The following is a 27,466-nucleotide window of genomic DNA, read 5'->3' as shown; positions in this document are numbered from 1 at the left end:
GCATCTTAGGAACAATGCTTGGAGGCCATAATATGGTCTCAATCACCTGGCCCTTACAATCAATATTTTGAAAATCCAACTACCTTTCTGAAAGTAATACCTTTCTAAAAGCTTTGCTCTTGTTTAAACACAATGGTGGGCACCAATCTCTTCTGTGCCATACACATGACTATATTTTAAGCAGTCTATTCTGTTTTGAAAAATTCATGAACTTTACTATGTCATAAAGTCTAAGTGGTCCCATGCATTAAATACGTACTGCCAAAAAGCCATCTACTTTATTTTCCATAACTTCCGCCTCCTCAACTTTCCTTTGCTTGTTTGCTTTGTCAGGTATCTGCCTTCAGGTCAGAAATTCCCTAGAATAAACTTTAATGAAGAGAAACAGACTGAACATCCTTTTCCTTTCCAAAATAAAATTATAAAGAAGGTATTTCAAAACCTCTCCAGCACTTGCATAAGAATGGAAGATATATCTGACTGCTAGCACCCCCCCACCCCAAAACCAAACCCTTCTTGTCTTAGTTTAGCAGCTACAAACATTCCAGTATTGTTTTTCAAACAACATTTAAAAAGTCCTTGCAAGGACTGATTTTCTGATCATCTAATTATCATCAGCTCTGAGAGGGCAAGAATGTTAGGTAGCATTAACACACTCATGAGCCCTGCAAAGTTAAAAAAAAGCCTTGGAAAACAGAAGAAAGCTGCATTTCAGAGAGTTTTGTATTGTGTGGTATCAGGCATTTTCAAGGGAACAAATGATCCATTTAATTAATGGCTTTGCATTCTGCCTCAGACAACACCCAATATAAAAGGTGACGATGCAATCAGCCCTCTAGTGGGCAAATAGGGAGTAAAAAAATGTTACATCTATATGGATAATGAGAACATTGTATCTGACACTAGCAGTGTTGCAGTATTCTACTTCAGTGAAATTCTCCTTGCTGGGGAGAAGAAAAGCTGGGAGTGCTTCTTGCTAAGCATGAACGAAGTGCTATATGAAATAATTGATTTTTTTTTCTCCTCTGTTTAATATCCATTTTTAATCCTTTTTTCGTCACTGCGCTTCTAAACTACACTGTATTCCTTCCGAGAGCAAGTAACAGAAATGACCGCAGCATTCCCACTGACAGTGTGACACAACATCGCTACAGCTGCTTGTTAGGGCTCTGCAAATTCAGACGGTCTAAGAGAACATATTCTTAACAACACAGAGGTGTATCTCTCCATATAAATAGTTAACTTAGTACCCAGACATATGCCAGAGATCCAAAGTAACCTCTTTAATTGTTTATAATACTTTCTTTTTATAGGGAATCTGTAAGGCAGTAAAGTGAGACATTCAGAGATTGTTCGTGTCAGACAGAAACACCCTCAAAAATCATGAAATGCCAGTAAAAGGTGGATGTATAATTCTGCTCCCATATGAAAGTCATCATGATGAGTCATAAACAAAATGATGCTTATAGCAACTAGACTACAACTCGGGTGGCACACAGTGCCATATTTTTTTCCACTTTTCATGGAATGTTCTGCCTCATTCATCAGATGCTGTTATGAGATAAAAATACCATCTGAAATACCAGCTCATTGTAAAATTTGCCTAACATGGTTTAACAGCATTTTTCAATCAAGTGCCTAATTAATCAGTATCACATTTGTGAAGAGCTTTTACATGGCTTTACATGAGAGTTCATTCAAATTCCTAGTATCTACTGAGATTAGTCTTAGAAGTTAATCGAGCCCTTGCTCCTTCTGTTTAACTACAAATACAAGTCAGACCACAGTTAAAAAAAAAAATCAAATCCAGAAGGTCTGAAGTTAAACCAGATGATAAGAGTAAGTTTAGGCTGTCAGCAGTTAATTTAACAAAAAAAGAAATGTATTGCCTTTGCAATGCAGAGTTAATTAAGTAACTAATGCAAGCATAGCACAATCGTGGATGCAGTTCATGATAAATGCTAATTTAATCCTAGCATTCCCTGATTTTTTTTTTTAAAGGTGAAGTTAAACACTTTCTTGCTAATATATTGTAAGAGACAGGGGAAAGGAGACAGAATTAACACCCATGATACAGTTACAGAACTTGGATAAGACCTACATAAAGCCAGCAAGCATGAAGATGCCAAATGAAAGCACAATTATATCCCTGCTGCCACATTTCTAGACCCAGCACCAACTCCTGTTCAGAAGTCAACACTACGCTTCCATTTACCAATTTACACTACTTGGCACGTATACTATCAAATCTATCAGCTACGCTCAAGAGATCTCAGTCAACTTATTTCCACAGTCCTTCAGTCAGTTGGTGGCTTGATAAAGCTACAGAAAATCATACTCTCCTGGCAAAGCAGCAAGTGTTTTTAAATGCTGGCACTTCTCCAGTTTTCAGATTTCACAGAATCACAGACTTGAGGGCATTCCTGAGTATTGTCCATTTTTCCAAATAATCTTTTAAAATTACCAGACCCAGAATTTTGTGGTATTTCAACATGCTTCACAAGTTGCCTGTCGTCTTGTAACAACCCCAGCATTTTTGCTTTCAACAATTGCATTCACCCTCTTCTGTCACAGCGTTGCACTGGGAGCTCACACCATGTCACTTAACTCTTAAGTCTTTTTCACAGTCACTGCTTTCCAGGATGCTGTTTCCCCATAACCCTTATCTTTAGATCAAAGACATTCAATAGTATCCAACCAGGCACTTTTGTTTGATGCTGTTTTCCACTGTGTCCAAACACCTAGGCCTCAATCCCCGACTACTAGAGAAGTCACTAAGTATTACCCAAAGGGCTCAGTCTTCCATTGGGCTGTATTAAAATACATTTCGCTTTAATTGTTCTCATTTAAAAATCACATAAAGCTTCTCTATTTTTTTAGCTATCCACCAGCATTGCTTCTATCTGTAAATTATCAGGCACGACCTTCAAATCATTGAACAGCATCAGGCCTAAGACCTTGTCTACCAATTTTTGAAATCAGCCACCATTAGCAAAAAAAACCAACAAAACAATAAAACGTAACAAGAGGTTTCCTATTATAGTGATAACATGCAAAAGCTAAAATTAAAATACAAAAAGGCCCATGAGAAAGGACTAGCAAATTTAGAAATGCCAAAACTAAGGTCATCTATGTCATCGTAATTTGGCTCCACAATGCAGGTGTGTTCCGATATACAGCCTTATTGACTGTTTCCACAAAACTGCATCCGTATTACATTGCACAGACAAATACTTAACAAGCAAGTGTTCAGTTTTTTCATCACCACTCTGTGTACAGCCTCAAGCCTCGTCAACCACATGCAATTCCAACCTCATGAAACAGCATCACTCATCTGCTGTATCCACGACAGAATTATCAGTGCTCCATAAGCACTCATCTAGACCCACAATGTCTCTGTTTTATTTTTTCTAAGGGAAGGGAGTGAAACACAGTAAGACAGCCATACCCATTAATTCCAAGTGGCCAAACTGATACTTGTGACCCCTTTTTTTCCTTTAAAGGAAAATTCACACTATATACATTCAAATCACTGCTCCTATAGATTTCTAGGCTACAGCTATGAGATGCAGTGCTTCTGCAAAGCAAAACAGGGTCTGACATGTAACAGAGGACTATTCAGTGGTACTGGAGAAGAGATTACAGTTTTGTCAACACTAAATGTTAATTATTTCAGGATAACTGTCTGCAGTCACTTTAAGCCCGTGGCAAATGCAAATCCATTGTAGACTAGACCTAAATCATATTTGCATTTGCTTCAAGGCAAGATCATCTGCAGGCCTGAACCACATGGCTATAGGATATTATAGCAAATCTGTGTCAGAGGCAAGTGTAATCTACAGTTCTTCAAACAAATCAAATTACTCCCCCAAATCATCCTTCTCTATTCTGCAAGCCCATGTCAATATATATGTTTTTTGTCAAACACTCCTTTCAGGTTCTATAAGTACCTATGCAGGATTCTGACAGAACATCATGTACACAATTACTATAATCACATAATCAAGGATAGTACTAAAGTGCATTGACTCAATAGGGCCAAATTAAGGTGCGATCAGATAAGATGTGTGACAGAATAGTTTGGAAGTTCTCTCTCCCCAGCTGAAACTGTAACTGCATCCCTCATTCCCTTGCACACACTCATTCCATTGACATACAAGTAACATGTGCTAAAATTAAAATTCATGACTGCAGAAGTTTTACTGTTAATTCCTTCTGCTTGGCACTGTGATGAACTAAGCACATGCATACACACACACAGAGTTACAATATCTCAGGAGAAGGGAGAGAATTTACCATAACACAAGTTTTTACCTTATTATATCCTGAGGCATGTGGTCAGTCTTAATTCTGACATTTTCTAACCTCCAGGCACAGCATTCATAAACAAAGCAAAGCTTATGTGTACAAACGGTGTGTGTTTATATGGATGTGCATGTGTACCTGTCCTCCTTAAGAGTTTTGAGATCACAAGCCAATTTTGGGCACATCTGGAAAAGGGGTAAGGATCCTAAAGTCACCACAATTGTCATAAAAATATGCAGCTGGGGAAAGAACAGAGACCCTCCTGGAGCCCCTGGCTGAGGGAAAGGCTAGTAAGCTCACCCTTGATTAGACATCAGAGAATCCACACAGGAGAGAGCCGCTGGAAACCAGGCTTCATTAGTTCCGCTGCTCACGGAACTACTTGTTAAAAAAAGCAAACAGAAATTCCAACATGTGGCATCATACTGACACCCACACTGGTCATCAGCAATCTTAAGATCCACTGCACAGACCCCTGCCACTGCAGCTAGGATGATAAATGATAGCAATGGGAGTTTGTCACCTTTTTCTAGCCTTAGAGGGGGATGAGGTTCTTTCCCAGAGGAGGTCACATTCTTGTGCTGACATGAGATACACAGCAAGATTTAGGAATACTGGGTTGAATATTTCTAGGCTTTGGAGGGAATGTGGTCAAACTTTCTGCCTGATGCTTCAAACTTAATTCCCCTTTTGCCCTTAGCCTTCTAGCCTGTTGCAATTCCCTCTCTCCTGCACCAAGACCCAGGCCCCAGCAATGGCTCTTTCTTTTTCCATGTTCCCAGTCACTTAACATCTGTCTCCTCTACCTCATGCTTCTATTTGTGTGTCCACATCCTAAGCTCTTGCCCACATTTTTTCTAATTCTAGGTATCAACTCATTTTCCAGCCTGCAGCAGATCTGCCTCCTTCTTCCTCCCTTCAGTCTTGATCCTTCATAGCTTGTCTCTGTGCCACCTCTCCCATACAAATAGACTCTGCATCACAACCTCTCCTGCACTGCCCTGGTTTGTGGGCCTTTTCTCTCTCCTCCTTTAATTCCCATCTCTGCTCTACCAAGTTTCCAGTCTTCCCAGATAAAAACAGCTCCAGGCCCTGCTCATTCTTGTCCCAACTACATTTGAACCAAGCAGTGTCTTCTCACACCTTGCCTTTGTGCCCAGAGTGGGTAGGCTGCTGTCGACACTGGGCACAAACTACTCCCTTCTGAAGCAGAAGGAGCAACTGTGACTTGAAGCAAAAGCACACCTGGCCCTTCAGACTAGAAGATGCTTATTGCTGCAGAGAGAATACACATGTAGTCCAGCCTCGTATAGAAAATGAGTGAAGTTAAGAGCGTATTTATCTCTTCTGCGGAGACAGCCTGGTCAATACCTGGAGTCATGCAAGCCTCAAAAAACCTCAAGGAGGATATAATCTTTGCATACTTCAATTACCAAACTGTAAAGCATCTCACAGTGTGCTTGAGAGATTTTTTCCAAGTTTACAACTTGGCCAAATTTGACCTTGTTTTCAGAGATATATTTTCCTTACAAAAGCCATAGTCACCAGATTTCAAATCTATTCAAAACCATGGGAAGTTCACCAAACAGCAAGGCTAAATCCAGTGCAGGGCAGAAAAGCTTAAAATGAGGCATGTCTGAGAACATATCTACCTGCTGTATTCAAACCACTGGCTCCCCTTGTGTTGCTAATTTCCTCACTAAAGGGGACCCCCATCCAGCTTCTTCACATTCTACAGCTCAACTCTGCTTCTTGCTAAGCCTCCTATGGCTTCTGTGCACTTTTCTACTCTGGACTCTCAGAAACTTCCTGCATCTCTCAGCTGCTTATCGTCTCCCAGACCCCCTGCTGTTCCCACAACCTAGTGAAAACAGTGAAACTCAGAACTAGCGGTGGGGAAGAGACAGCTTGTTGGTCAGAGCATGATGGCAAGGACCCTCTCAAGCCCACAACTTTTCTGTTTGTGTGCTCGGTTCCAAAGCACAGATTGCAAAACCATTCCATACTATAAACTGGTATTTGTCCTAGCATTTACAAGCTTAATACTGGAAACAAGTAATGCCTATAAAGAGCTCTCTTCCTTTTACAAAGAAGAAACTACTTAGAGAACTGTTTGTCAGAGAGAACTGATGACCTAGCCCGGACAGGTTGAACCAATTCATCAGTCATGTTCACTGATCACATCACAAACTTCTAAAAGTGCACAGGTACAGGCACCAAAACAGCACTAAGAAACAATACTACTGTCTCCAGGATACATGGTCACTCTCTGTTCCTCAGCACCTCATTAAAGTACTGAGAAGTTGTCACGTGCTTCACACTAGCAGCATCTTACTAGAAAGACTCCTGTTGCTGATCTCATTTTCCACAGAAAAAGTAAATTCTACAAAAATGTCAGGGAAGATTAACAAAGAGCTGACAATGAATCCAGACAAGACTGAAGTGACATTACTCATGAAGGAAAATGCTTCACAAGGCTGTGTTAGATGCTGTCTGTCCCCTGCAGGTGCAAGCATTCGCTCTTCTAATAGCACAAAGCAAAGCACCCAGGACTCTGCCAGACTAATCCTCAGGCTAGATGTCCAAGATCTGCAAGGAATACAATCATTAGCAAAAGCCTCACACTTTTTCTTGCAAAGAAAAGCCTAGTCACAAAAATTCTTGCACCACTTTCACAGCAGACTGCTAATTCATTTCTGGACATGATACAGCAGCAAAACAGCTGCCGTCTGCCGGAGCAGGAATCTCTACATTCAGTAGAGAGTGGGATGAGCTGCAATATGAGCATCACCTTTGCCCTCCAATTCCTTCCAAGTCTGCCTTGCTGTGCTGCCCATTCAAGGCCTTACTCTGTCTTCACTGATACACTAGGAGCCAGGAAATAGGGAAATCAGCCACCTGCCCATGCACTCAGACAAGACAGCTCACAGAGCTCAAAAAAGAAACTTAAACCAAAAAATAATTACATCTAACAAAATAATCACAGGCTTTAGGAATTAGGCATTAAAAAAAAAAAAAAAAGGAAGTCATATTGATCAATATAGTACAACTTCTTTCAGGCTAGCTTGTCTAGCTTGTCTTCAGTGTATCATCATAAGAATCAGTGAAATCATACACAGATGTATGAATACCACAAGCGACTCCTCCTTCAGCCCCAGAAGAGAGCAGGAGCTGAATGAACCTCACCCACAGTCTTAATTTAGCTAGGATATGGCTGCATACTGTAGTAACGGGAGCCGCCCAAATCATCCTCTAGAATGCAGAAGGAACCCAGGAGTCCTCAAATTTTTAGCTTGCAAGTCTATTCATATGTACTGTATTTCACAAAGGTGTTCTCTCCCACAGCTCCAAGAGAAGATAGCGTATTTCTTTATTTTTTCAACAATTATTTTTAGTTCCAAACTTGCACATTGAAAGCATCAGCCAAAGAGAAGATCCCAAAAAGGGCAGAAGTACTCCTTGGTGGTTTTCAATAAATCTCAATTTAGCTATCTTGCACCTTAGCTCTGCTCAGAGGAAGGCCTGCTTGGGATGGAGGCTGGAGGAAGAGGCAGAGATATCATACTCAGATTAAACATGAAGACAGGAGATCTTCCTGATTACATGTTCCTACATATTTTGTTTTTTCCTGCAAAGTCTTTTTCACGAGCTGTTAGATGGACTATGTGTGTTCATAAAGTTTCTGCTGAGTCATTCCACCTGGTCTTGGGCATTTTTTTCCAAACTTACAAGTAAACAAGGAGCTATAATTAAAGCCTTGATTCAGCTTTAATTCTAGCGTTCACTGCCAATTGTGTCCCCTGTAAATACATATTTAACAGCCTAATTAGCAACCCAGACTGCAAGCAGCTTGAGTAGTGTGGAATTGTGGCTATGGCCCAAAATAAATGGTGGGATTACAAATAGCAAGCTACCTAACACTCCCACCCCTCTTCACCATACGCTGATTATATTTTCAAATTGGAAGAACTGAGACATTGGGTAAGATAACAAAAAGGCTGATCCAAGCTCTGGTTTTGTACCCCTTTAACTGTATTGCTTTAAAAATGTAAACATTTTTTAATTGCTATAGTTAAAAATTATATAGTGCCTGGGGTGGATGCACTGACTCTGTGTAGATGCCTTCATCCTGTTATGACTTAATTCCAGAAACATAAGTAAATCTGGACAAAAAAGAAAAGAGGGTCTAGGATCGTTAAAGGGAAATTGAGCCAGGATCATGGGCACATAGCAGGGTAGTGAGCAGAGTAAGGGACCCTCTCTTACATCTGTTTCCATCTGGTTACTACTTTGCCTCTTACTGATCTTAATCATCCCTCAGAAGCACCTATCACTAAATCACCCATACGTGCTCCTGCTTCCTAATTAACACAGACGATCCCACTCCCTTCCTTAACACTTGCCTGCTCTGTCCAGTTCTCACCTTTTCTAAAACACCCACATTCCTTATGCTCCGGTTTAAGTATTCCCTCGTAGTTAATCTCTCCCTTTCCCACCACTCACTTGTAAACTAAAGCCACATCCCTCCAAGCTCAGAAACCCAACCTCAGGGCTCAGAACTCTCTCCCCTCTTATCTGATACCCTTCAGGCTCAGAAACACCCTTGCACCTAGTTCAGAAATACTTTTTTTTTCCTGTTTTGTTGGGAATGCTGAAGTAGGAGATCACAAGGGGCAATGCACACAGGAGGAGACACTATCACCACAGTTCACTTCCTGCTCTGTGTGCCTCCAGTTTGTAGCCTTTACACTGGACAGACTGGAGTCCTAATTTGGGGCACTCGGGCACACCAGGGCTCTCAACTACACCCGAAGTGTTCCAGCTGCACCAGACAGTACTGCATTCTGCAGTACACCAGCCATGCTACCTGGCTGCGGCATCAAGGATACGGTTCAGCTTCCATAACCTCCTGGTCATTAACTAGCCTAGTAACGTTAATATTGGCATATTCAGGAAATCAAGGTTGTCCACTAAGGAGATTCTTAGTTTTGGGTCAACCAACCAGCTTGCAAACATTCCTGATTAGAGACAAAACCCAACTCTTTCTGCACCTGAAAGATTGCCTACTCAGGGACGCTAGAGGGAAAAGGCAGAGATCTCCTCTTCCCCACGTAACCCTCTAAAGGGTTAAATACACCCCCATCCCCATGCAATGTTACAGTCAAGGTTTAACCTCACTCCCCACCTGTATGTCTTGCCATCCTTGTGCTGGTCCTCATCGTCCTCGTTTGACAGCACAAAGGGGTCGCTCATCTCTGGCAGCCCCGACTCTTGCAATCGTTTCTTCTTCCGGCCCCGGGGCGGTTTGGGGGCAACTCCCCCACCCCCGCCACCGCCACCCCCACCACCTTCGGAAAGGGTGGTTGTCCCTTTCTTGGACAGGTCAGGAACCACCTGGAGGGCTGCCTGGGAGCCAGGTGGTAGCGCAGAGACAATCATAGGAGCTGAGATGGGAAAGGTTTGGGCAGAGGAGGCTGTGGTCACCAGGGAACCTGATGGGGAAGTTATCACCAGACCAGGACCTGCAAAGAAAGAAAGAGGGAGGAAGTCAGTTATTACATTTCCAATTACATCCAACCTCCTCATGCCACAGAAGCAAGCTTTATACACCTATTTTTGACTACAGCTCAAACAGAAGAGTAGCCTACACATTCCCAGTCTCCACTGCTGCAAGCCAAACTTCCATAAAGAGGGTGGATGTATGGAGTGTATAGAGATTCACAATGAAACTAAACCAAGATAATCCACACCATCGGTAAGGCTAGAATAATCTACAGCCTGAAAAGGATTCTCCAAGACCCTCCACTACCTCATTCCCAAGTCTCCTTCATATGTTGCCAAAGCCTTTGGAGTCCCCTACCTGCTGTCATGAGCCCAGCAGACTGCACTGGTACCACGGTGATGTTCTGAGTCACAGGGGCTTGGCTGTGTGGTGTCAGCTGCTCCGGCTTGGTGTCTGAGTCCATAGAGATACCAGTGGGTAGGGCCACAGAGGTGGGTACTGTCAGCAAGGCAGGGTAGTGGGGGGGAGCCAGGCTGCAGCCCTTCTCTGTAGGCAATAGCTGCTCCTTCATCTTATTGATAAACATGGTGTTCTCAATCTAAACAGGTGGGAAGGACAGCTTTTAGAATACCCTGGCACAGCTTCTCCCAGCAGTTGACTGAGCAAGAAACGCAACAGAAACACTTATTGTGCATGAACTTCTAACAGGAAGCAAAACCAGCATAATAGGTTGGAAGACAAGGATCTTACCTGTCCCGAGACGGTGGGCACTGCTGGCCAGAAGTACGGGGAGGAGTTGAAATGAGATTCTTCCATCCTAGCTGGGCACAGCAGGGAAGAGGAAGGGGAAAGGGAAGAGGAATGGAGGAAAAGGAAAACAGACAGACACACATACGAAGAAAACATTAAACCTGAAGAGATTCCAACATGGAACTGACTCAGTCTAATGCTGTGACAGTTCCTTAATCTCCTCTTTCTTACTCGAGCAACTTCTCCCCACTTCTGAGCTATCTGCCCAAATCCAAAAATTATTTTCAGGGGAAAAAGTTGTCTGCTATTCCCACAGATCTGGTTCCATCTCAAATGCCTCTTGCCCAACAGTCCTCCATGCAAAAAAAGGGTTGACTACAAACCCACAGAACACCTCAAAATTTCCCCGATTATCATCCACCCAAGTATGTGGCATAAATGATGAAGTCTGTGCATCTGCAGCCAGGCAAATACAGCTGGGACACATTTTTACTGTCACAGACAGGCTGACCCCACAAGCAGTGAAAATTTTGGACATTGCCTGTCCCTCCACCCCAGCTCAACACTAAGGACCCAGATGGAGCAAGGGGACGTTAGCATTGTGTTACACAGGAAGAAAGACAGGCAGGGAGAGGGAAACAGACTTGCCCAAGATAACAGACAGCCACAGCAGACCAAGAAGTCAAACTTAGGGCTCCTAACTTCCTATTGCTCTGAGCAGCCCAGCCCACTCTCAGAAGAAACCCAGAAATATCAGACAATATTCCTGATAGACAAGATCTTCTGCTCTCATCCAATAAGACTTGGCAGTAGGAAAATAACCTGACTGCTCTGCCCCTGAGAGACCCTATTTCCAGTGAGATCATGTCACAGCTCTCTATTACCTATTTCATTCTGATCTTTGGGACAAGATTCTGCAGGATTCTGTCCCCAGTCAAGTGTCTGTTGCTCCATCTTAATTTTCCAGCAGCCAGGGGAGACCAGATAGATACCAAAAGATAGCTCTCTGAAGACAGAGGGGTAATCTCTTTAGGAACACCTGGATGAAGAAGCCTTTTCCACTTTAATCCTTACATTCCTCTGTGTAATACCATTAGCAGACAAAGTTTGTTACAGTCATTAAAATGCTATTCAAAACCTAAATAAATTAACAAAAGATTATTTCCTGAAGCAGAAGATGCACCTATTGCTAAACAAATACGGCAAAATTTTTAGGTAAAATACATGTGATAAAAACTATGCTCAGAGAACACCTTGCAGAGCAAGCTCTTGAGAGAAAGCAACCACTGTAAGTTTCTCATGCAGCTACCTGCAAATTGTCCCACTCCTATTTCTGTTATGATGTGGCAGTAGTCAAATTAATGAGTAAATATTGTTTCTGAAGGGCCTATCTCAATCATCAGATAAGCTGAGGAGCATGCCCCGAGTAGCATGAAACACTTTCCAGAAGTATATTAGGGCAGAATAAATACAGGCAGAATTGCTGCGTGCGAGCCAAAACGCAAAGATAATTTTCCTCTATGTAGAGAAGCAGTATTTAAATGAACCAAATTACCTGATAATTTTGTTTTTATGAATTGCTCATGCAACAGCAAAGCCAAGTATTCCTGCCTCACTCACTCACTACAAATCAACCAATAAACACACTTAAGGATGAATTATTTACCTTGCGTCGGTGGCACGCAGTCAGACTGCCAGCTGCCTGACTGAATTACTCTGGATTTACATTGCTGTGATTCAATCAGAATCTGATGCAGCAAGACTCTTCTGTTCCTCTGCTTTTTTTCTGAGCCAGATTAATTATTAAGTATACTGCCCACAGCAAGACCCTATGTGTGTAATGCTTAATTACATAACTTTTTTCTTTCATAGGGTGAGCACTTATGAATGCATTCTTGGCAATTAAGCACCACTTGAATCAAGAGGAGGGGTTTGTCTGGAATGTCAAATTTAGGTTTGGGGGGTTTTGTTTGTTCGTTTTTGTTTTTAAAATAAATCTTTATTAGCTTGGCCTCCACATCAAAAACATCAAAGTGAAAGTGATTTTCTGTAAAAATGTAGAAGTCTCACATAATTATCAGATGCATTTTCCAAATAAACTTTGTAAGTGTTCTCGACTCCCTTGGATTCAAATGCAAACTTCAGGAGTTAAACAGAAAGATGCCAATTTAAACAAAAATCTCACAACAGCCTTCTTATTTAAAGAGTAGAAGTTATGAAAGGCAACTCCATTTCCAGATTCTAAAATCCAGACTAGCACTCAGAGGGGTTGTTCGTCTCCACCTCATCCCCTGTCATAACTTCACAGAGCACCTAACTTTTGTTTGCTCAGTTTACAAAGTATGCAAGTCAAAATAAAGCTCTGACTGATTCTCAGAAGATAATGTTAATCTCTCTTAGAATCTACCTCATCATCCTGAAATCTTCATGCTTGAAAGGATATCAGACCTCAAAACTTTTGACTTGAAAGGCTGAAGTGTGATGAAGTTATAAGAATGTGGGAGAAAAGGAGAAATGGTATAAGAGTCGAAGCTTTCATGCAATTTCACTAGCAAGCCAGTCTTCCAAAGGGAGAAAACAAAGATAAGATTCCTCCACCAAACTACTGCCCTAATACCCATGGCTGTCCCTCCCCTGCCCCACTTTTAGGCTAAAGGATATTTTGAAAACATGCACCCCTATTCACAGCCCCCGCTTTAATGCGGCTCACACTTACTTTACCAGAACTCTGCACGTAACCCTTCCAATTGCTCTATAACTACCAGACATGGGCTGGAGCTTCAACCCTGTACCACAGCACGTTCCCACTGCAGTGCCTTCATCATCCCAGCTTCCACAAACAGGCCAGAGATGGGACCTTCTTCCTATTCACCAGTCTAGTATCAGACAGATGTCAACGTACCCTCCTGATATAAACCAAAAACACCTTCTATGTACAGACCACAAATGTACATGCACCAAATAAACAACCAAGTGAACCAGAGAACTCACAAAGGACAAGGAATCTGGAGTTTAGATCTGACAGTACTTCACAGAATCATGTACTTAACGTGCTGGACTTATACTTCTTTGCAGGTCATCACTTTAATAATAAACAAACAGATAAAAGCACATGCAAGTATACGGTGAGATAGAGGCTGTGTTTCTGGAAGGGATAATCAAGGTTGGATATGCAGGTATTTAGAGGTTGACTTTTAATTTTTGTAGGGTGCTTTCTGTTTGTTTGTTTGGGTTTGGTTTTTTTTTTGTGGTTTGTTTTTTTTTTCTCCAGATACCTAGCTTTTAATTTCTACTGAGCGTAAAGTTTTCAGTTGACAAATGGCCCCAAATGCAACACTCAGGAGTGATTTACAATGTTTTATGCCTGTCCAAGATCTTCATCCAATAACAATGAACTTTTATGCTCAATTGCTGCAAAATACTCAGGATGCTGAAGGCCAAGCAGGCTGTTTGATCAAATGCAAAAATGTCTCCACAAAGCTTGTAAGCACCAAAAAGTTCAAGCGCTGTTACACCTTTAGAACATATGGATGTGCATCAGGAATATCCCAAACATGCTGGACAAAGTCCTGAATCCCAAACCCACACACCAGAGCTGGAACAACTTTGGTATCGTTCCCTGACACATGCGTAGTCTCCGCCCCAACCGAGTGAGACTCTGTCAGAACAGGTGCCTGGCAAGGGATATACCCTGTGCCTCTGCTCCTTCCAGGCAGTCAATCCCCCCTCCTGCACCCTGGAGCACAGGTGACTCCAAGCCCACAACCTGCGACCCATCCAAACCCATCTCCCCCAGTGTGGCCGTCGGGAGCCCCCAGGGCGAGGGGCGGGGGTCACTCACGCAGCTCCGGGAGCTCCTTACCCCTCTCACTCTCCCTCTTCTTGCATTTCTCCTCCTTCCAGGGCCGTCTCTGCAAACAAACCGCCAGGGTTACGGGGGCGCCCGGGGCCCTGCATGACAGCGGGCGGCACAACGCGGGGCCCCCGGAGCCGCTCGGGAGCGGCCATGGGCGGGGGGGGAGGGCGCTCCCCACGGGAACCGGCCGGGACGGGGCGGGGGGGCCGGACCCACCTCCCCCCGCGGGGCCCCGGGCGCACACGGCGGCGGCGGCCAAGGGTGGGCTGCGCCGCACGGTCGCTCCCCGCAGCGCGGGGTGGGCGAGGCGGGGCCGGCGCGGAGCGCGGCTCGCCCGCGGCGGAGCCCCCGGGCGCGCTCTGCACCCGACACCGGGACGGAGGGACGGACGGGCGGGGGGGCGAGCGGACAGACAGACAGACAGCCCTCCTCCGTTTCCGCTTCCGGATCGCTTCGGCCCCGGAAGTCCCACTCTCCCGGCCCTCCCCACCCCCACACCCGCCACCCGGCAGATTACCGGGCACCACCCCCCAGCGGCGACCCCGACCCCGACTCCAGCGGCGGCAGCGGCCTCCTCACCGGAAAGAGGAGCTGTGAATCGCTTCCGGATTAAGGGGCGGAGCGCGTCTCAGCTCTTCCGGGGCGCTGACCGGAGCGGAACGGCGTCATTGGCGGCTTCGCTTGAAAAAGAGGCGGAGCGGCGGCGGTCACCGGCCAGGGCTCAGTTTCCCGTCAGCGGCGTCGTCGCGGGCGGTCGGACTGGAAGCGGGGACCGGGCGGCAAAGGGGAGAGAGACAGGCGCGCGCGCTTACCGGAAGTACGGGGTGCCGGCGCGCGGGGAGGCCAGGCTGGAGGAAGGGCGGAAGTGGCTGTGCCGGCGGGGTCGGGCGGGTGAGCGGCGTCCCTGAGCTCGGCCGCGAGACCCACTTCCGGCCCAGGCGGCCTTCCCGGCGTGACGTGCGCGGTGCGGGACAGCCGCCTCATGAATATTCATGAGCGGTCATTAATAAGCGGCCCCGCCGCCCCACAGGCCCGCCCTCGCACACCCGTGGGCACGGCCCCGTTACCGGCTCCTGGCCGAGGAGAGTCGCTGGGTCAGCCCGGCGGGGTGGGACAGGTTGGTTGTTACAGATGAGGTGGCCCAAAGGCTCTCGGGCAGCAGCTGGGGCAGCCCCTGCTTGCCCCGTCGTGTGCGCCGCTCCAGCGCTTCCCGGGCTGAGCGCTGGGCGCCTTCGTCGTGCTGACCCAACAGAAAGGACTTTTGGCAAACTGGTTTTCTGCCAGGTGGGCTGACTCAGTTCCAGAAGGACAGGGAACTGCTGGAGAGAGTCCGGTGCAGGGCAACAAAGATGGTGAAGGGAGTGGAGCATCTCCCTTATGAGGAAAGGCTGAGGGAGCTGGGGCTCTTTAGCTTGGAGGAGACTGAGAGGTGACCTCATTAATGTTTATAAATATGTAAAGAATGAGCGTCACGAGGATGGAGCCAGGCTCTTCTCGGTGACAACCAATGATAAGATGGGGGGTAATGGGTTCAAACTGGAACACAAGAGGTTGCATTTAAATTTGCGAAGAAACTTCTCAGTGAGGGTGCCAGAGCACTGGAACAGGCTGCCCAGGGGGGTTGTGGAGTCTCCTGCTCTGGAGACATTCAAAACCTGCCTGGACACATTCCTGTGTAACCTCATCTAGGTGTTCCTGCTCTGGCAGGGGGATTGGACTAGATGAGCTTTGGAGGTCCCTTCCAATCCCGAACATTCTGTGATTCTGTGATCTCAGTTCCATGAGGGCTATAGGGAGCAAGCCCAGGCATGGAGGGGCGTGGGTTAACCCTCTTTCCATAGTTGCAAGACAGTTCATGTAACCATACCCAAGTACTTTTCTCTTTTTTTTTTTTTTTTTTTAAATTATTTGTAATCATTCACAAGTTGACCCCAGAAAAGGCTGCGACTCACCCTCATTTTCACTTGCTGAGAATTCAGTTTCACAGGTTCAACACGCTTAAGTTTTGGTTGGCAGTTTCCCCTCTGTCTCCCATGTGCTGGCACTACCAGGTATTGCTGTGCAGTGTGAGTTACTGTGCTTGAAACAGTAGTCAGTCCATTGAGCCTTGGTGATGGTCCAGGAGAAGGTGTGAGGCTGCTCCTGGAGAAGATGACACAGAGTCACTCCACAAGATCACTAAGCCAGGCTGGCTGATCATCGCACCAAATTTGAGACACCCCACAAGATCACCAAACCAACATGGCTGTTGCAGCTTTGCTCTGTCTTAAAACTTTTTGATATCATCTACTTTATTCCACTGCTCATAGCAGGGCTAGCTTTGGCACTGGACTCACCTCCCAGGTCAGGCCGGGATACCTTCCTCACCTGTGGTGTTGCTCACTGGGCACTTGGCCGAGCTGTTTCAGTACTCTGACTTAGGATTTTTTTTTTTTTTTTAATTGTTATGTGGGTTTTCTGCCAGCTTGACATGCTGGAACAGCTTTTTCAGAGCCAGTGTGAGTAAGAGGGTGGGACCAGGGAGAGCATGACTGTAGCAGCCAGCGGTTAGATTGGCTTGGGCGATCATGAAACCACAACATCCGGAGCAGTGGGCAAAGGGGAATCTCCTGGCGGCTGAAAGGCCGGTGGCTGGAGCCACAGCACCCGCCAGTCCCCAGAAGGTGCTGGGGCACTGGTCATCCCCAGTAGCTCAAAACTTCCTCCTGGGAGGAGCGAGGATTAGCTCTGTGTTCTTCAGCAGGAGTCACATGAAGGCAATTGTTGATTTATTTAAATAAAAGGAGTTGGCAGCCTAATCAGTTTGGAAATTAATTTCCTTATTAATTTGGGGGTTTTCACTTGCTCATGAATATTCACAAATGCTCATCTCTTTTTTTTTTTTTTTTCCCTCTATGTAATTTATTTTTGTGATTGTCAGATCACCTTTGAAGGTGACATTTCTCTCCTCATTCTGCAACACGGCAAATACATTCTATCTTATGCCTTGGAAGCGGAACACCGGCCTGACGCTGATTCCTCTTTTGCCTCTTCTTTGCCCCAGAGTCTCCTGTAGCCTCTCAGCTCTCCTCCATTATCTCATGCTGCCTAGAAAAAAATAAGACTGAGTCTCCTCTGAGAAGAGGGCTGGCCTAGGCTTGATAACTGGGAGAGTTTGTCAAAATGCCCTATACCGGACAAGGAAAAGCCTTAACTGCAAGCTGAGGAGTGGGACAAAGTGGTTAATTTTTTCTTACCGTGCTAAGAGCTTTGTGCTCCCCCTCCCACCCTGTGCTGCCAAGCACCCTTCAGTAGCACGTGAGGCAGCGTGACTAACATCTGTCACAGACACTTGATTTCTCTTATCTCCTTTCCTTAGGAGGAGGCAAAAATCAGAGAAATACAGGTGTGTGTCTCTGGAGAGTACAGCTGATCTCTTCACCCTCTTTCCCAGCTCTCTATTGACCCCTTTTCACTTGTCCTACCTGCCTTTACTCCTTCTCTGCACCAAGGCAGAGTGTCCTGGCTCTCACCGCAGGTTTCTCCTGGGTGAGGTGTGCCTGTGCCCTACGTGTCTGTGCTTAGGGCTTCTGGCATTTCATAACATCTACCAGCTGCGCTCAGCTGAGGACTGTGGTGGGTAAAAGCCCACATACAGTCTCTGATGCTGGAGGTGGGAGGAGCAGTTTGGGCAGCAGGGGTGTGAAGAGGTGCCATCCTTCCCTGCTGCTCCGGCATGGGGGTGAGCTTGGCCAAGAGCCAGCCTCTGGGGAAGTGGCAACATGCATGTGGCAAAGACCCCCAGGCCCAGTGGCTGCTGGCTCATTTCTTTACAAAACTAAGCTTTGGTGCAGTCTCCATCTAGACAACTTCTCGTCGTTCATCTCAGGGCTCAGAGCACTGGAGGCAGGGGCTGCCGTGCTGCACCAGCCATGGGATTTGCCCAGCAGCACTGCCAGCCTGGGCTAGTAGCTGGAAAGGGGGTGACTGAGAGAGGTTTACGATTGTGTGGCAAGAAAATAAGCCAGCAGCAGCATAAAAGTGACTGCAGGAGGTAAATGAGCCCTGGAGGGGATGGTAGGTGGAGGTTACTGGGGGCTCCTTCGTGGGAGCAGAAGGATGCAAGCAGCACAGCCAGGTGCCCATTGCCCACTGAGGGCACCACCTCCTGACAATCTCAGAAAGAAAAGGTGTGGAGAAAGGCAGCTGAGCCCAAAGTTACCACAGCAGTTGCTGTCTCACAGCCTTTGTAACAAACTCTTCTACAGAGCTTTGACCCAAGAGGGTGGCAAACACACACCTCCACACTGGCTGCCTGCTCCATCTCCCATCCTTATTACCTCCTCCACAGCCACATCTGACTATCACGTTCCCACCTCAGCTCTTTCCATTTTTCAGCTCATCTGATTTCTTTATCTCTCTCCTTCCTCTCCACCCTAACATAAGGCACCCACCCCTGGGCCTTCAATAATGACTACAGACCATCCGCTCATGTTGCCACCGTATGCTCTATGCCTTTTGTCTGCTGTCTGTGTGTAAACTGCCCTATTCACACGGGCCGTCCCATTATTACAGGTGGTATTTTGTGTCATGGGATCCTGCTTGGCTGGCTTCTAGGGCTGGTAGACCTGTCCTGACGTGTTCAGTAAATTGCCTCCAGTGGTACCTGAATTAGTTGGGGGTACGTGAGCAGTAAGCAGAGATGGACAGATGGGCTTGGAAGGTGTGATGTTGTAGTGACACACATTTTAATGGTGGAGCCTGTTCATTCTGGCTGAAATTTTCATCTGCTTGTGGGGCAATATTAGGTTTATCCTGAAGCTGGTATTTTAATCTTGTGAGTACATTTCTCAGCAAGGCGTGTTGTCCTCACTCTTTCAGAGAACTGACATCTTTTTGGCAATCGGCTGATTAAATCCCCTGGCAGCACACAGCAGAGAGCATTTCAGCACGTCATTCCTGGATTTTTTTTTTTCAGCTGCATGGAAGTAAATTGCATCTTCCCCTGCTCAGTAACTTCTCTGGTTAGTGTTGTTTAAGGTTTGAGAAATACACAGTAATGAAGAGTTGTAGTGTGTGTTATCCTGCGCATGCTTGTTTGTCTCAATCATAGTGTTTTCTTGGCATCTACTCTCTTACAAGCAAGGAGCAGAAACCACACACTTGGGATACACTTTGGAATTAGAAGCATATACAACAATGATCTGCTGCTTTTTCACTGAAAGAATTAGGTTGCTCTAGAACTGAGGGCACAGGGGTCCCTGTTGGGTAGGAATGTGGTAACCCGGAATTGATCAACCTTAGCTAGAAACTGAGTTCATTTGGCTGTTTTAATAAGGGCAGTTAGTAACCAAATCTTCTGACCAATAAAAATCCCGTAATTTGGAAGGAGGAAAAAGTGTCACTGGATGTGTCAAGACAGCCAGAGGGCTGTGCCTGAGGAGCTTCAGCAGAGGGCAAAAGTCACAGTCACATTAGAAGTGCCCGAGGGGGATCTCTCTGGCATGGTCACAGCCAAAGTACACAAGACATGTGCAGGTAAAACCTGTTCCAGTGGGGTGATAGCTTCTCCGTGGTGATAACCCGAACAGGCTTAAACAAAAATCGATTTTATTAGATCACCACAAAAAGTCTCAAGAAGCATTTTGAACATGATTCAGCAGTGAGCCCTTTAAGCAATGGAGGAACTCTGCAGCTTAGGCTGCATTAGCAAAAGTGTAGCCAGCAGATCAAGGGAAATTATTATTCCCATCCACTTGAGAGTTGTGAGGCCCCACCTGGAAGATTATGCCCAGGGCTGGCTTCTCAGAATGAGATAAATATTGACAAACAGCAGCATGGCCAGCAAAAGGACCCCATGATGGAAACCTGTAGCACACAATGCACAAGACAAAGGCTAGGGGAGCTGAATTTATTCAGGACAGAATGCTAGGGGGGCATCTAATCACTGTCTGCTCCTACCTGAAGGAAAGTTGTAGAGAAGATGGAGCCAGACTCTGAGAAGGGGCACAGATAAAGGACAAGAAACAATAGACATGAGTTTCAACAAAGCGTTCTTCCCCTTGAGGGTTGTCCAGCAGTGGAAAAGGTGCCTAGAAATTCTGTGGAATATCCACACTTGGAGATATTCAGAAGTTGTGTGAGCAAGGCCCTGAACAACCTGGTCCAGCTTTGGAGTTACCCTGCTGTGAGCAGGAGATTGGACTAGAGACTTCTGGAGGTCCCTTCCCACCTGATTTTTTTCTTTGGATCTGTGATTTTGTGCTGCTGATCTGTCATGAGTCATTGTTCAGTGTCTTTATAACGTTGTAAGCCAGAATGGTAGTATGCTTGCTTGGCCCTGTGGAAATGCATCTATGCTGACAGCAGTGTTATCATCTGTAAAGCCCTTTCATGTGAACATCTCTTCTCCAGCTAGCTTGCCACCCTCTGTATTCTTACTCAACCCATCTTACTTCTGTTCCAAGTGCAGGTGAATCTCCTGACAGTAGGACCTGTTTGGTTTGGGGGTAACTCCCTAAGCTGTGACATCCATGTTCTGAACAGCAGCAGTCACCAAAATGTCATTGAAAACTATATTGCAGGATCTAGCAATTTTTTTCCCCACCACTACCTTTGCCTCTTCAGAAGCAGAGAAACTTTAATATCTCCTTTACATTCTTGGCTTAGGTGTCTGCACGTTTCTATACAGTCAGATAATCAGTAATGAGTTTCAGGGGATCTCTGTTCTCATTCAGAAGTTACACAGCCACTTCTCAAGTTCTCCCTTTTTGAAAAATGCACCTGTCTGCCAGCCTGAACTGCAGCATTTAATCCCCCAGGAGAGCACAGTGGTGGGTGCTTGGTTGATGCCACATTCAGTGCTCACCACAGTGTTGCTAAAGCACCTCTGGGTCTTTACAGCTGCCTCGTATCGTTTCTCAATAAGAAGGATGATGCTGAAAAAGGTTGGAAAAGAGGATAGAAGAAAGGGTGGAGAAGAGTAAATTATTGCATTAGGGCAGAGGCAAAACCCAGGAAGCTCTACCGTAGCAAGACTGGAGCTCACCAGCTCAACTCTGTATTTGTGTTTTTTCAAAACTGGCTGAGGAAACTGCAGGTTTGGGAGCACAGATTTGCAGCATATCCATCAAATTCAGGGTAAGCATGCCAGGGCTGGAAAAAGGGAGCTATATTTCAGGAAGAGAGAAAACAAAGTACTCTGGGCAGCTGCAAACCCATTAGTCTAGTCTCAACAGAGCATAAGGTTAAGAACAAATTACAGAAGGAAAACAAAATTAAAGCTACAGCAGTAAGTGGAAAATGGAATCAAATACAGAATGGGTTTATCAGCAAAAGCACTGTATGCCCTTAACTTGATCCTTTTCTTTACCTCCTTTCCCTTACCTGGATGAGTAAAAAATAAATCTGTAAATCTAATCTAGCTGTATTTCAGTAGGGCATTTGATACAGTTAAAGCTGGAAGGCAGCTAGATAGGCTGAAGTGAAAGGAATTAGTAGGAGAATTTTAGATGGGTAAAGTGCTGGGGAAAGGCAGATGACACGTGGAGTCAAAAGGGAACTGCCACCATGGAGGAATGTTACTGGCCTTGGGAATCATTCTGCTTGCAGTAATGGCTCTAGCTCAGCAAAAAAAGCAGCATGAGAAGGAAGTTTGCTGAGTAAATGCATTTAGAAGAATTATTCACAATCTGGAGGGTAGAAGTGTGAGGTCCTGCTCTTTGCTTCTGCTAGCAGTCTTTTACACACAGAGATTCACTAGTTAGAAATGACAGAAGAAAAGACAGATCTGGGTGCATTCATCATTCACAAGATTATTATGAAGCTCTGATGTGACGGGATCACAAAGACAACAGCCTTAAAGAGATCATTACGTTAATCTTATTTAGGATGCTACGTACAATTTGTCACCCATATTCAGGAGTGGGCTTGGGGCTGGCAGCAGTGTGGGGGAGACAGAATAACAGAGTCTGTCTCTGTGCCTCTTCCTGCTCTCCCTGTGAGCAGACATAGAGAGGGCTGGCTTCTTTAGCTTAGCAAAAGGCTGAGATGGGTGAACTTCTCTCTAGAAATCCATTTTACATACAGGAATATGCCAAGCAAAATGAGCCAGTATAGAAGGGAAGGAGTTTGGCCATGATTGAGTCCGGCAGTCCTTTTCTCTTCAGAGTTTGGCTCTTTTTGAAGCTGCACAGATTTACCTCTCTCTGCAATTTGCTGTGCTTCTTTGGCAGGCAGAGCAGGTTAGCACAACAAGCATAGCACTACAAGAAAAGAGGTGCTGAACACAGGCCCACAAGCCCACATTTTCTTGCTCCATCCCCCAAAGAGTTTTTCCTCAAAGTATAAGAGATCAGTCCAAAGCCTTGTGTTCTCTATAGAGGTGACTGCTTGTTGTTTCTTCCACATAACAACCTGCTCCCATAAGCTCTCTGAGGAAGGAAATTTAAAACCCAGAGCCAAAAGGGTTTAGTCGTGCTGGTTTTCAACATCAGAGGGATAAGTGATGGGTGTGGAACCTGGTTTACACCTGGACAGGGTTAGTGCTGGTCTAACGTCTGATTCCGGGGGACACAGTGAGTACAGCTTGCTGTGGCTTGCTTCTGCCAATGATTTCTGAGGTTTATTTAATTTAATTGGGGGAAATGAAATTGGGACAAGACCTTGGGCAATCATCTAATTCATCCTTCTGACCCAGTGACAAGATTAAGTAAGCACAACTCATGCCTGACAGATATTTGTTGAACCTGTACTTAACAGCCTCTAGTGACAGGGCTCCCTTGGCCAATCTAGTCCAGCATTTTATTGCTTAATACTTAAAAAGCTTTTCCTACCACACAGCTTAAGCTTTCACTGATGAAAATGAATCTGTCGATTTCCATGGCCCCATTGGAAAGTGCCTTTCCACTCCGACAGTGCAATCTCCCCAAAACAGCTGCATACACTTTTTGGCAATTGCCTGCACCTTTTGGCAATTCCTACTGTAGTGGGTTTTTTTTTCCCATAGTTTGTTTGTGAGACCTTCATGCCTTTTGCTGTATCAAAAGCCTTGAAGTCGAGACATATCACATCTACTACATCCCCCCGAGTCCGCTTAGGCCGGTTACCCTGTCAGAGAGCGAGATTAGATGGGCTTGACGTGATCTTCCTGATGAACTGATGTTGGAGGGTTTATTTTCAGGTTTGAAGCACACACTGGAGGGGAAGCTAGTTCAGACATACAGCTGCTGCCTGACAAGGATGAGAAAGGGATGGGTGGAGAGCAGCTTGGGGCTGCAGCAAGCTGAAGGGGCAAAACCAGCCAGGATAAAATGTAGTGCTGGACAAGTAGTCTGCAATTCTGGGGATAACAGAGTCTGCCAGGAGCCCCTTGGGTAAGTGCCAAAAGCCTGGAAGGACGATCTACTACAAGTGTTTTAACAGTCTGTAACATCAGGGATGCATCAAGCCTGTGCACCGTGATCCCCTCTGGAATTCATTAGACTCAGACACACTGAGAGGTTTTCAGAGTAACAGGACGGGGCTGCATCACTCTGGGCGGTTTTTTGGGTTTTAGCAGCTCTTGCCTCTTTATTGCGTCCCAGAGCTTTCCCAGTGTCTGGAGCAGAACCCTTTGGGCAGAGCTACCACATTTCAGGTAAACACAATGTTCAGGGAAGTAATTTTTCAGATGTGTTTACAGCATCATCGGGAAAACTCACCAGCTGCCTTGCTTCCTCTCGCTGTACTGCAGACAGCTTATCTCCCTGGATTACTTCATCATCCTCCTCATGTTGTAGTTCCCAAAGAGCTAAGCTCAGCAGCAGTAGGTGTTACCTAGTCACAGCACATCTTGCAAGCTTTCCACTGTTTCTCAACCCATATCACATACCTGGACACTTCTTTTTCCCCAGCAGGCAAGGCATGTAGCCATATAATGCGAGGGGACATTCCTGATAAGAAGCAGAGCAAGTTACAGACAGTTTCTCTGCCATCAAGTCCTTCTTCCCTAAACAAACTCCATCCTTCCCTCGTTCCACCTCTCCCTGGGATGGGGAAGTCACCCTGCCTTTGTTGCAAGAAGGCACAACTGTGGACAGCCTCAGCCTGTCATCTCCTGAGATAGTCTCCCAGAAGCCATGACTGTATTTGTGCTACAGAGTACACAGTCCCAGAATGCAGGGCTGGGAGGGGACCTGCAACCACGCATTCTGTCACACTGCTGGTGCAGTTTTAGCCCTATCCAGCTACTACTGCTACTGCCTGAGACAAAGCCCAGGCATGGCTGGTGGGACCATTCCCAGTCAGTGGTTTCACAGAGGCTGAGGTTGGAAGGGAGCTCTGGAGGTCACCTGGTCCAACTTCCCCCTGCTCAGGCAGGGCCACATAGAGCCAATTTCCCAGGACTGTGTCCAGGTGGCCTTTGAGTATCTCCAAGAAGGGAGACTGCACAACCTCTCTGGCAACCTCTTCCAATGCTCGATCACACTCACAGTGAAAAAGTGTTTCCTAGTGCTCAGAGAGAACATTCTGTGTTTCAGTTTGTGCCCATTGCACCGCTTAAAAGACCCTGCCTCCTTCCTCTTTGCATCCTCCCTTCAGGTATTTATACACACTGATAAGATCTTCCTGAACTCTCTCTGCTCAAGGCTAAGCAGTCCCAGCTCTCTCAGCCTTTCCTCATAGGAGAGATGCTCCAGTACCTTAATCATCTTAGCAACTTTCATTGCATTCTATTCAGTATGTCCATGTCTCTCTTGTACTGGGGAGCCCAGAACTGGACACAAAACTCCAAATGTGGCCACACCAGAGCTGAATAGTGGGGAAAGATCATCTCCCTTGACCTGCTGGCAATACTTTGTCTAATTCATCCCATGATACCATCCACCTTCTTTTTTGTCAAGGTCACATTGCTAGCTCCTGTTCAACTTGGTGTCCACCAGGACCCCCAGGTCCTTTTCTGCAAAGCTGCTTCCCAGCTGAGTGGCACATATATTGGTGCATGGGGGTCTTCTCCCCCAGGTGCAGGACTCCACACTTCTTGTTGAACTTCATGAGGTTCCTGTCAGCCGATTTCTCCAGCCTGTTGAGGTTTCTCTGGACGGCAGCACAACCCTCTGGCATGCCTGCTACTCTTCCCAGTTTGGTGTCATCAGCAAACTCTGCCCCATCATCAGCATAATTAACGAAGCTGCTGAATAGGACTAGACCCAGTATTGCCCCCTGGGTTACAGGGGGTCAATACGAAGTACTGGCCTCCAACTAGACTTTGCACGGCTGATCATTACCCTCTGGCCCCAGCCATTCAGCCAGTTTTCAACCCATCTCACTGTCTGCTTACCCAGCCTATACATCAACAGCTTGTCTGTGAGGATCTTATGGGAGACAGTGTCAAAGGCCCTGTTGAAGTCAAGGTAAGCAATATCCACAGATCTCCCCTTGTCTACCAGGCCAGTCATTTCACTGTAGAAGGTTATCAAGTTGTTAAGCATGACTTCCCCTTGGTGAATCCATGCTGACTACTCTTGAATTATTTTCTTGTCTCATATGTGCCTGAAAATGGTTTCCAGGATTAGCTGCTCCATCATCTTCCCAGGGAACGAGGAGAGGCTGACCAGCCTGTAGTTCCCTGGATCTTCCTACTTGCCCTTCTTGAAGATAGGAAAGACATTTACTTTCCTCCAGTCTTCAGGTAGTTCTCCCAGTCACTATGATCAATCAATGATTATGAAGAGTGGCCTTGTGATGACATCTGCCAGCTCCCTTATTACTTGTGGGTGCATCCCATCAGGATTTGATGTGGTTCTTCTGTTTCAGAGGCAAGCAGGTCCAGCTGCTTGTGTCTATGAGTGTGATCTGTCTATTTGACAGAGCACTCTCCTTTTCTAATTTTGTACACTCCATCTTTATGTTCCTCACGCTCCACAGTGCAGTCATGTTTCTGGGTAGTTTTCCACTATTTAAGCTGAGCACACGATAGCTGCAAACTTGTTCCTGGGGCCTCTTGGTGGACCCAATAGCTGAGCTCCCAGATGTCTCCTGGTGGGAGCAACTCTAGCTTTAAATATGGCTTTAGGAAATCCAGAATTTGTGAAGTTTTCCTGCCTAGCCCCTCATGCAAAGCAGCAAGTCCCTGGGTCAGGGCAGGTGAGTCCGGAGCTGCAGCCAGTCGTGCTCTGCAGGTTCAACTATCTCCTTGCCACTCCTTGGTGGCTGAGCGACTCCTCCCAGATGGGCTGGCATGATGATCTCTGTATCCTCAGGGCAGTTCTCAGGCTCAGGTAGCTGCTCAAGAGTTCCTAGAAAACCTTTTGCATCACTGCTGGGTCTCATTTTAGCAAGATTGCTTGTGTTTTCCAGGGACTCCCTCAGCACCATGGTCACCTGGGGCTTCGTTTCCTCCAGCCTCACAGGCAGAGTGAGCATCTGTCACAGAAGCCTTTTGCTGACTGGGGAGCAGCTGCCACTTGAGAAATCGCTCAGTGCTCATTCCTTCTCTCCCTTTTCTGGTGTGGAGCCCTTCAGGCCTGACAGCTGACAGCCCAAGCATCCCCAGAACATCTCCCATCATCCTTGTCATGGCAGCCAGCTGCCCTTCTGGTTCAGCAAGGGGACCATTCTAGGCAGAGGACAGGTCCTGCACACAATCCACATGTAAAAAACTACAGAAAGTAGGCAATGAATTTAAGAAATGCGGCTTGACACACCAACACTGCTGCAGGTCAGGAGTACAGTGCAAAGCCTGGCTTGTCAGAAGAACACTGAGCAAGCTTGTCTAGGGCAGGACCTGATTTGTGGCTGCACTTTGTACTGAACCTACTGTAAGGCACTGCTTAGGAGATATGTACCCAGCAGAAAAGACTGTAAGAAACTTTTTTAGACATTCGGACTTTCTAAGGAACTAATGGTTTCATGCAGCAAGGAAGGTGAGCTGGAAATGGCAACAGCATGGGTAACTGGGGAGGGATGTAGAGAGGGAGTGCTTCTGGCCAGTCTTTGCTTCTGTGCTTGAAGCTTCTGCAACCACCATGTAATCAAAACTGCCAACATTTTTGGCCCTGGACCTTTGTGTACTGTGCATCTCTGTGGCCCTG

At 46.0% G+C, this 27,466-nt stretch overlaps 1 protein-coding gene across 15 annotated transcripts in view; it reads right to left on the bottom strand.

Annotated features, from left to right (window-relative positions):
* Positions 1 to 15,827, bottom strand: part of ZNF384 (zinc finger protein 384) — a 28,128-nt gene extending 12,301 nt beyond the window's left edge. Inside the window, exons 1-7 of one of the 15 annotated variants that reach the window (XM_082076163.1) lie at positions 14,994 to 15,827; positions 14,421 to 14,469; positions 13,275 to 13,464; positions 10,559 to 10,625; positions 10,166 to 10,406; positions 9,491 to 9,827; positions 4,606 to 4,683 (exon numbers count right to left, since the gene is read on the bottom strand). In XM_082076163.1, coding sequence (XP_081932289.1) covers positions 4,606 to 4,683; positions 9,491 to 9,827; positions 10,166 to 10,406; positions 10,559 to 10,625; positions 13,275 to 13,327 — 776 coding nt within the window. In that variant the 5' untranslated portion in view covers positions 13,328 to 13,464; positions 14,421 to 14,469; positions 14,994 to 15,827. Of the gene's footprint in view, positions 1 to 4,605; positions 4,684 to 9,490; positions 9,828 to 10,165; positions 10,407 to 10,558; positions 10,630 to 11,442; positions 11,462 to 12,965; positions 13,187 to 13,274; positions 13,465 to 13,549; positions 13,629 to 14,420; positions 14,470 to 14,931 lie in introns of those variants that run through there. The other 14 variants (XM_082076158.1, XM_082076171.1, XM_082076165.1 and 11 more) reach the window with 14 other exon arrangements.
* Between the last annotated feature and the right edge of the window lie 11,639 nt (positions 15,828 to 27,466).

The sequence above is a fragment of the Streptopelia decaocto genome, assembly GCF_964273445.1.
Source record: "Streptopelia decaocto genome assembly, chromosome: 1".
NCBI lineage: Eukaryota > Metazoa > Chordata > Aves > Columbiformes > Columbidae > Streptopelia > Streptopelia decaocto.
This window is presented reverse-complemented; position numbering and strand designations above follow the sequence as displayed.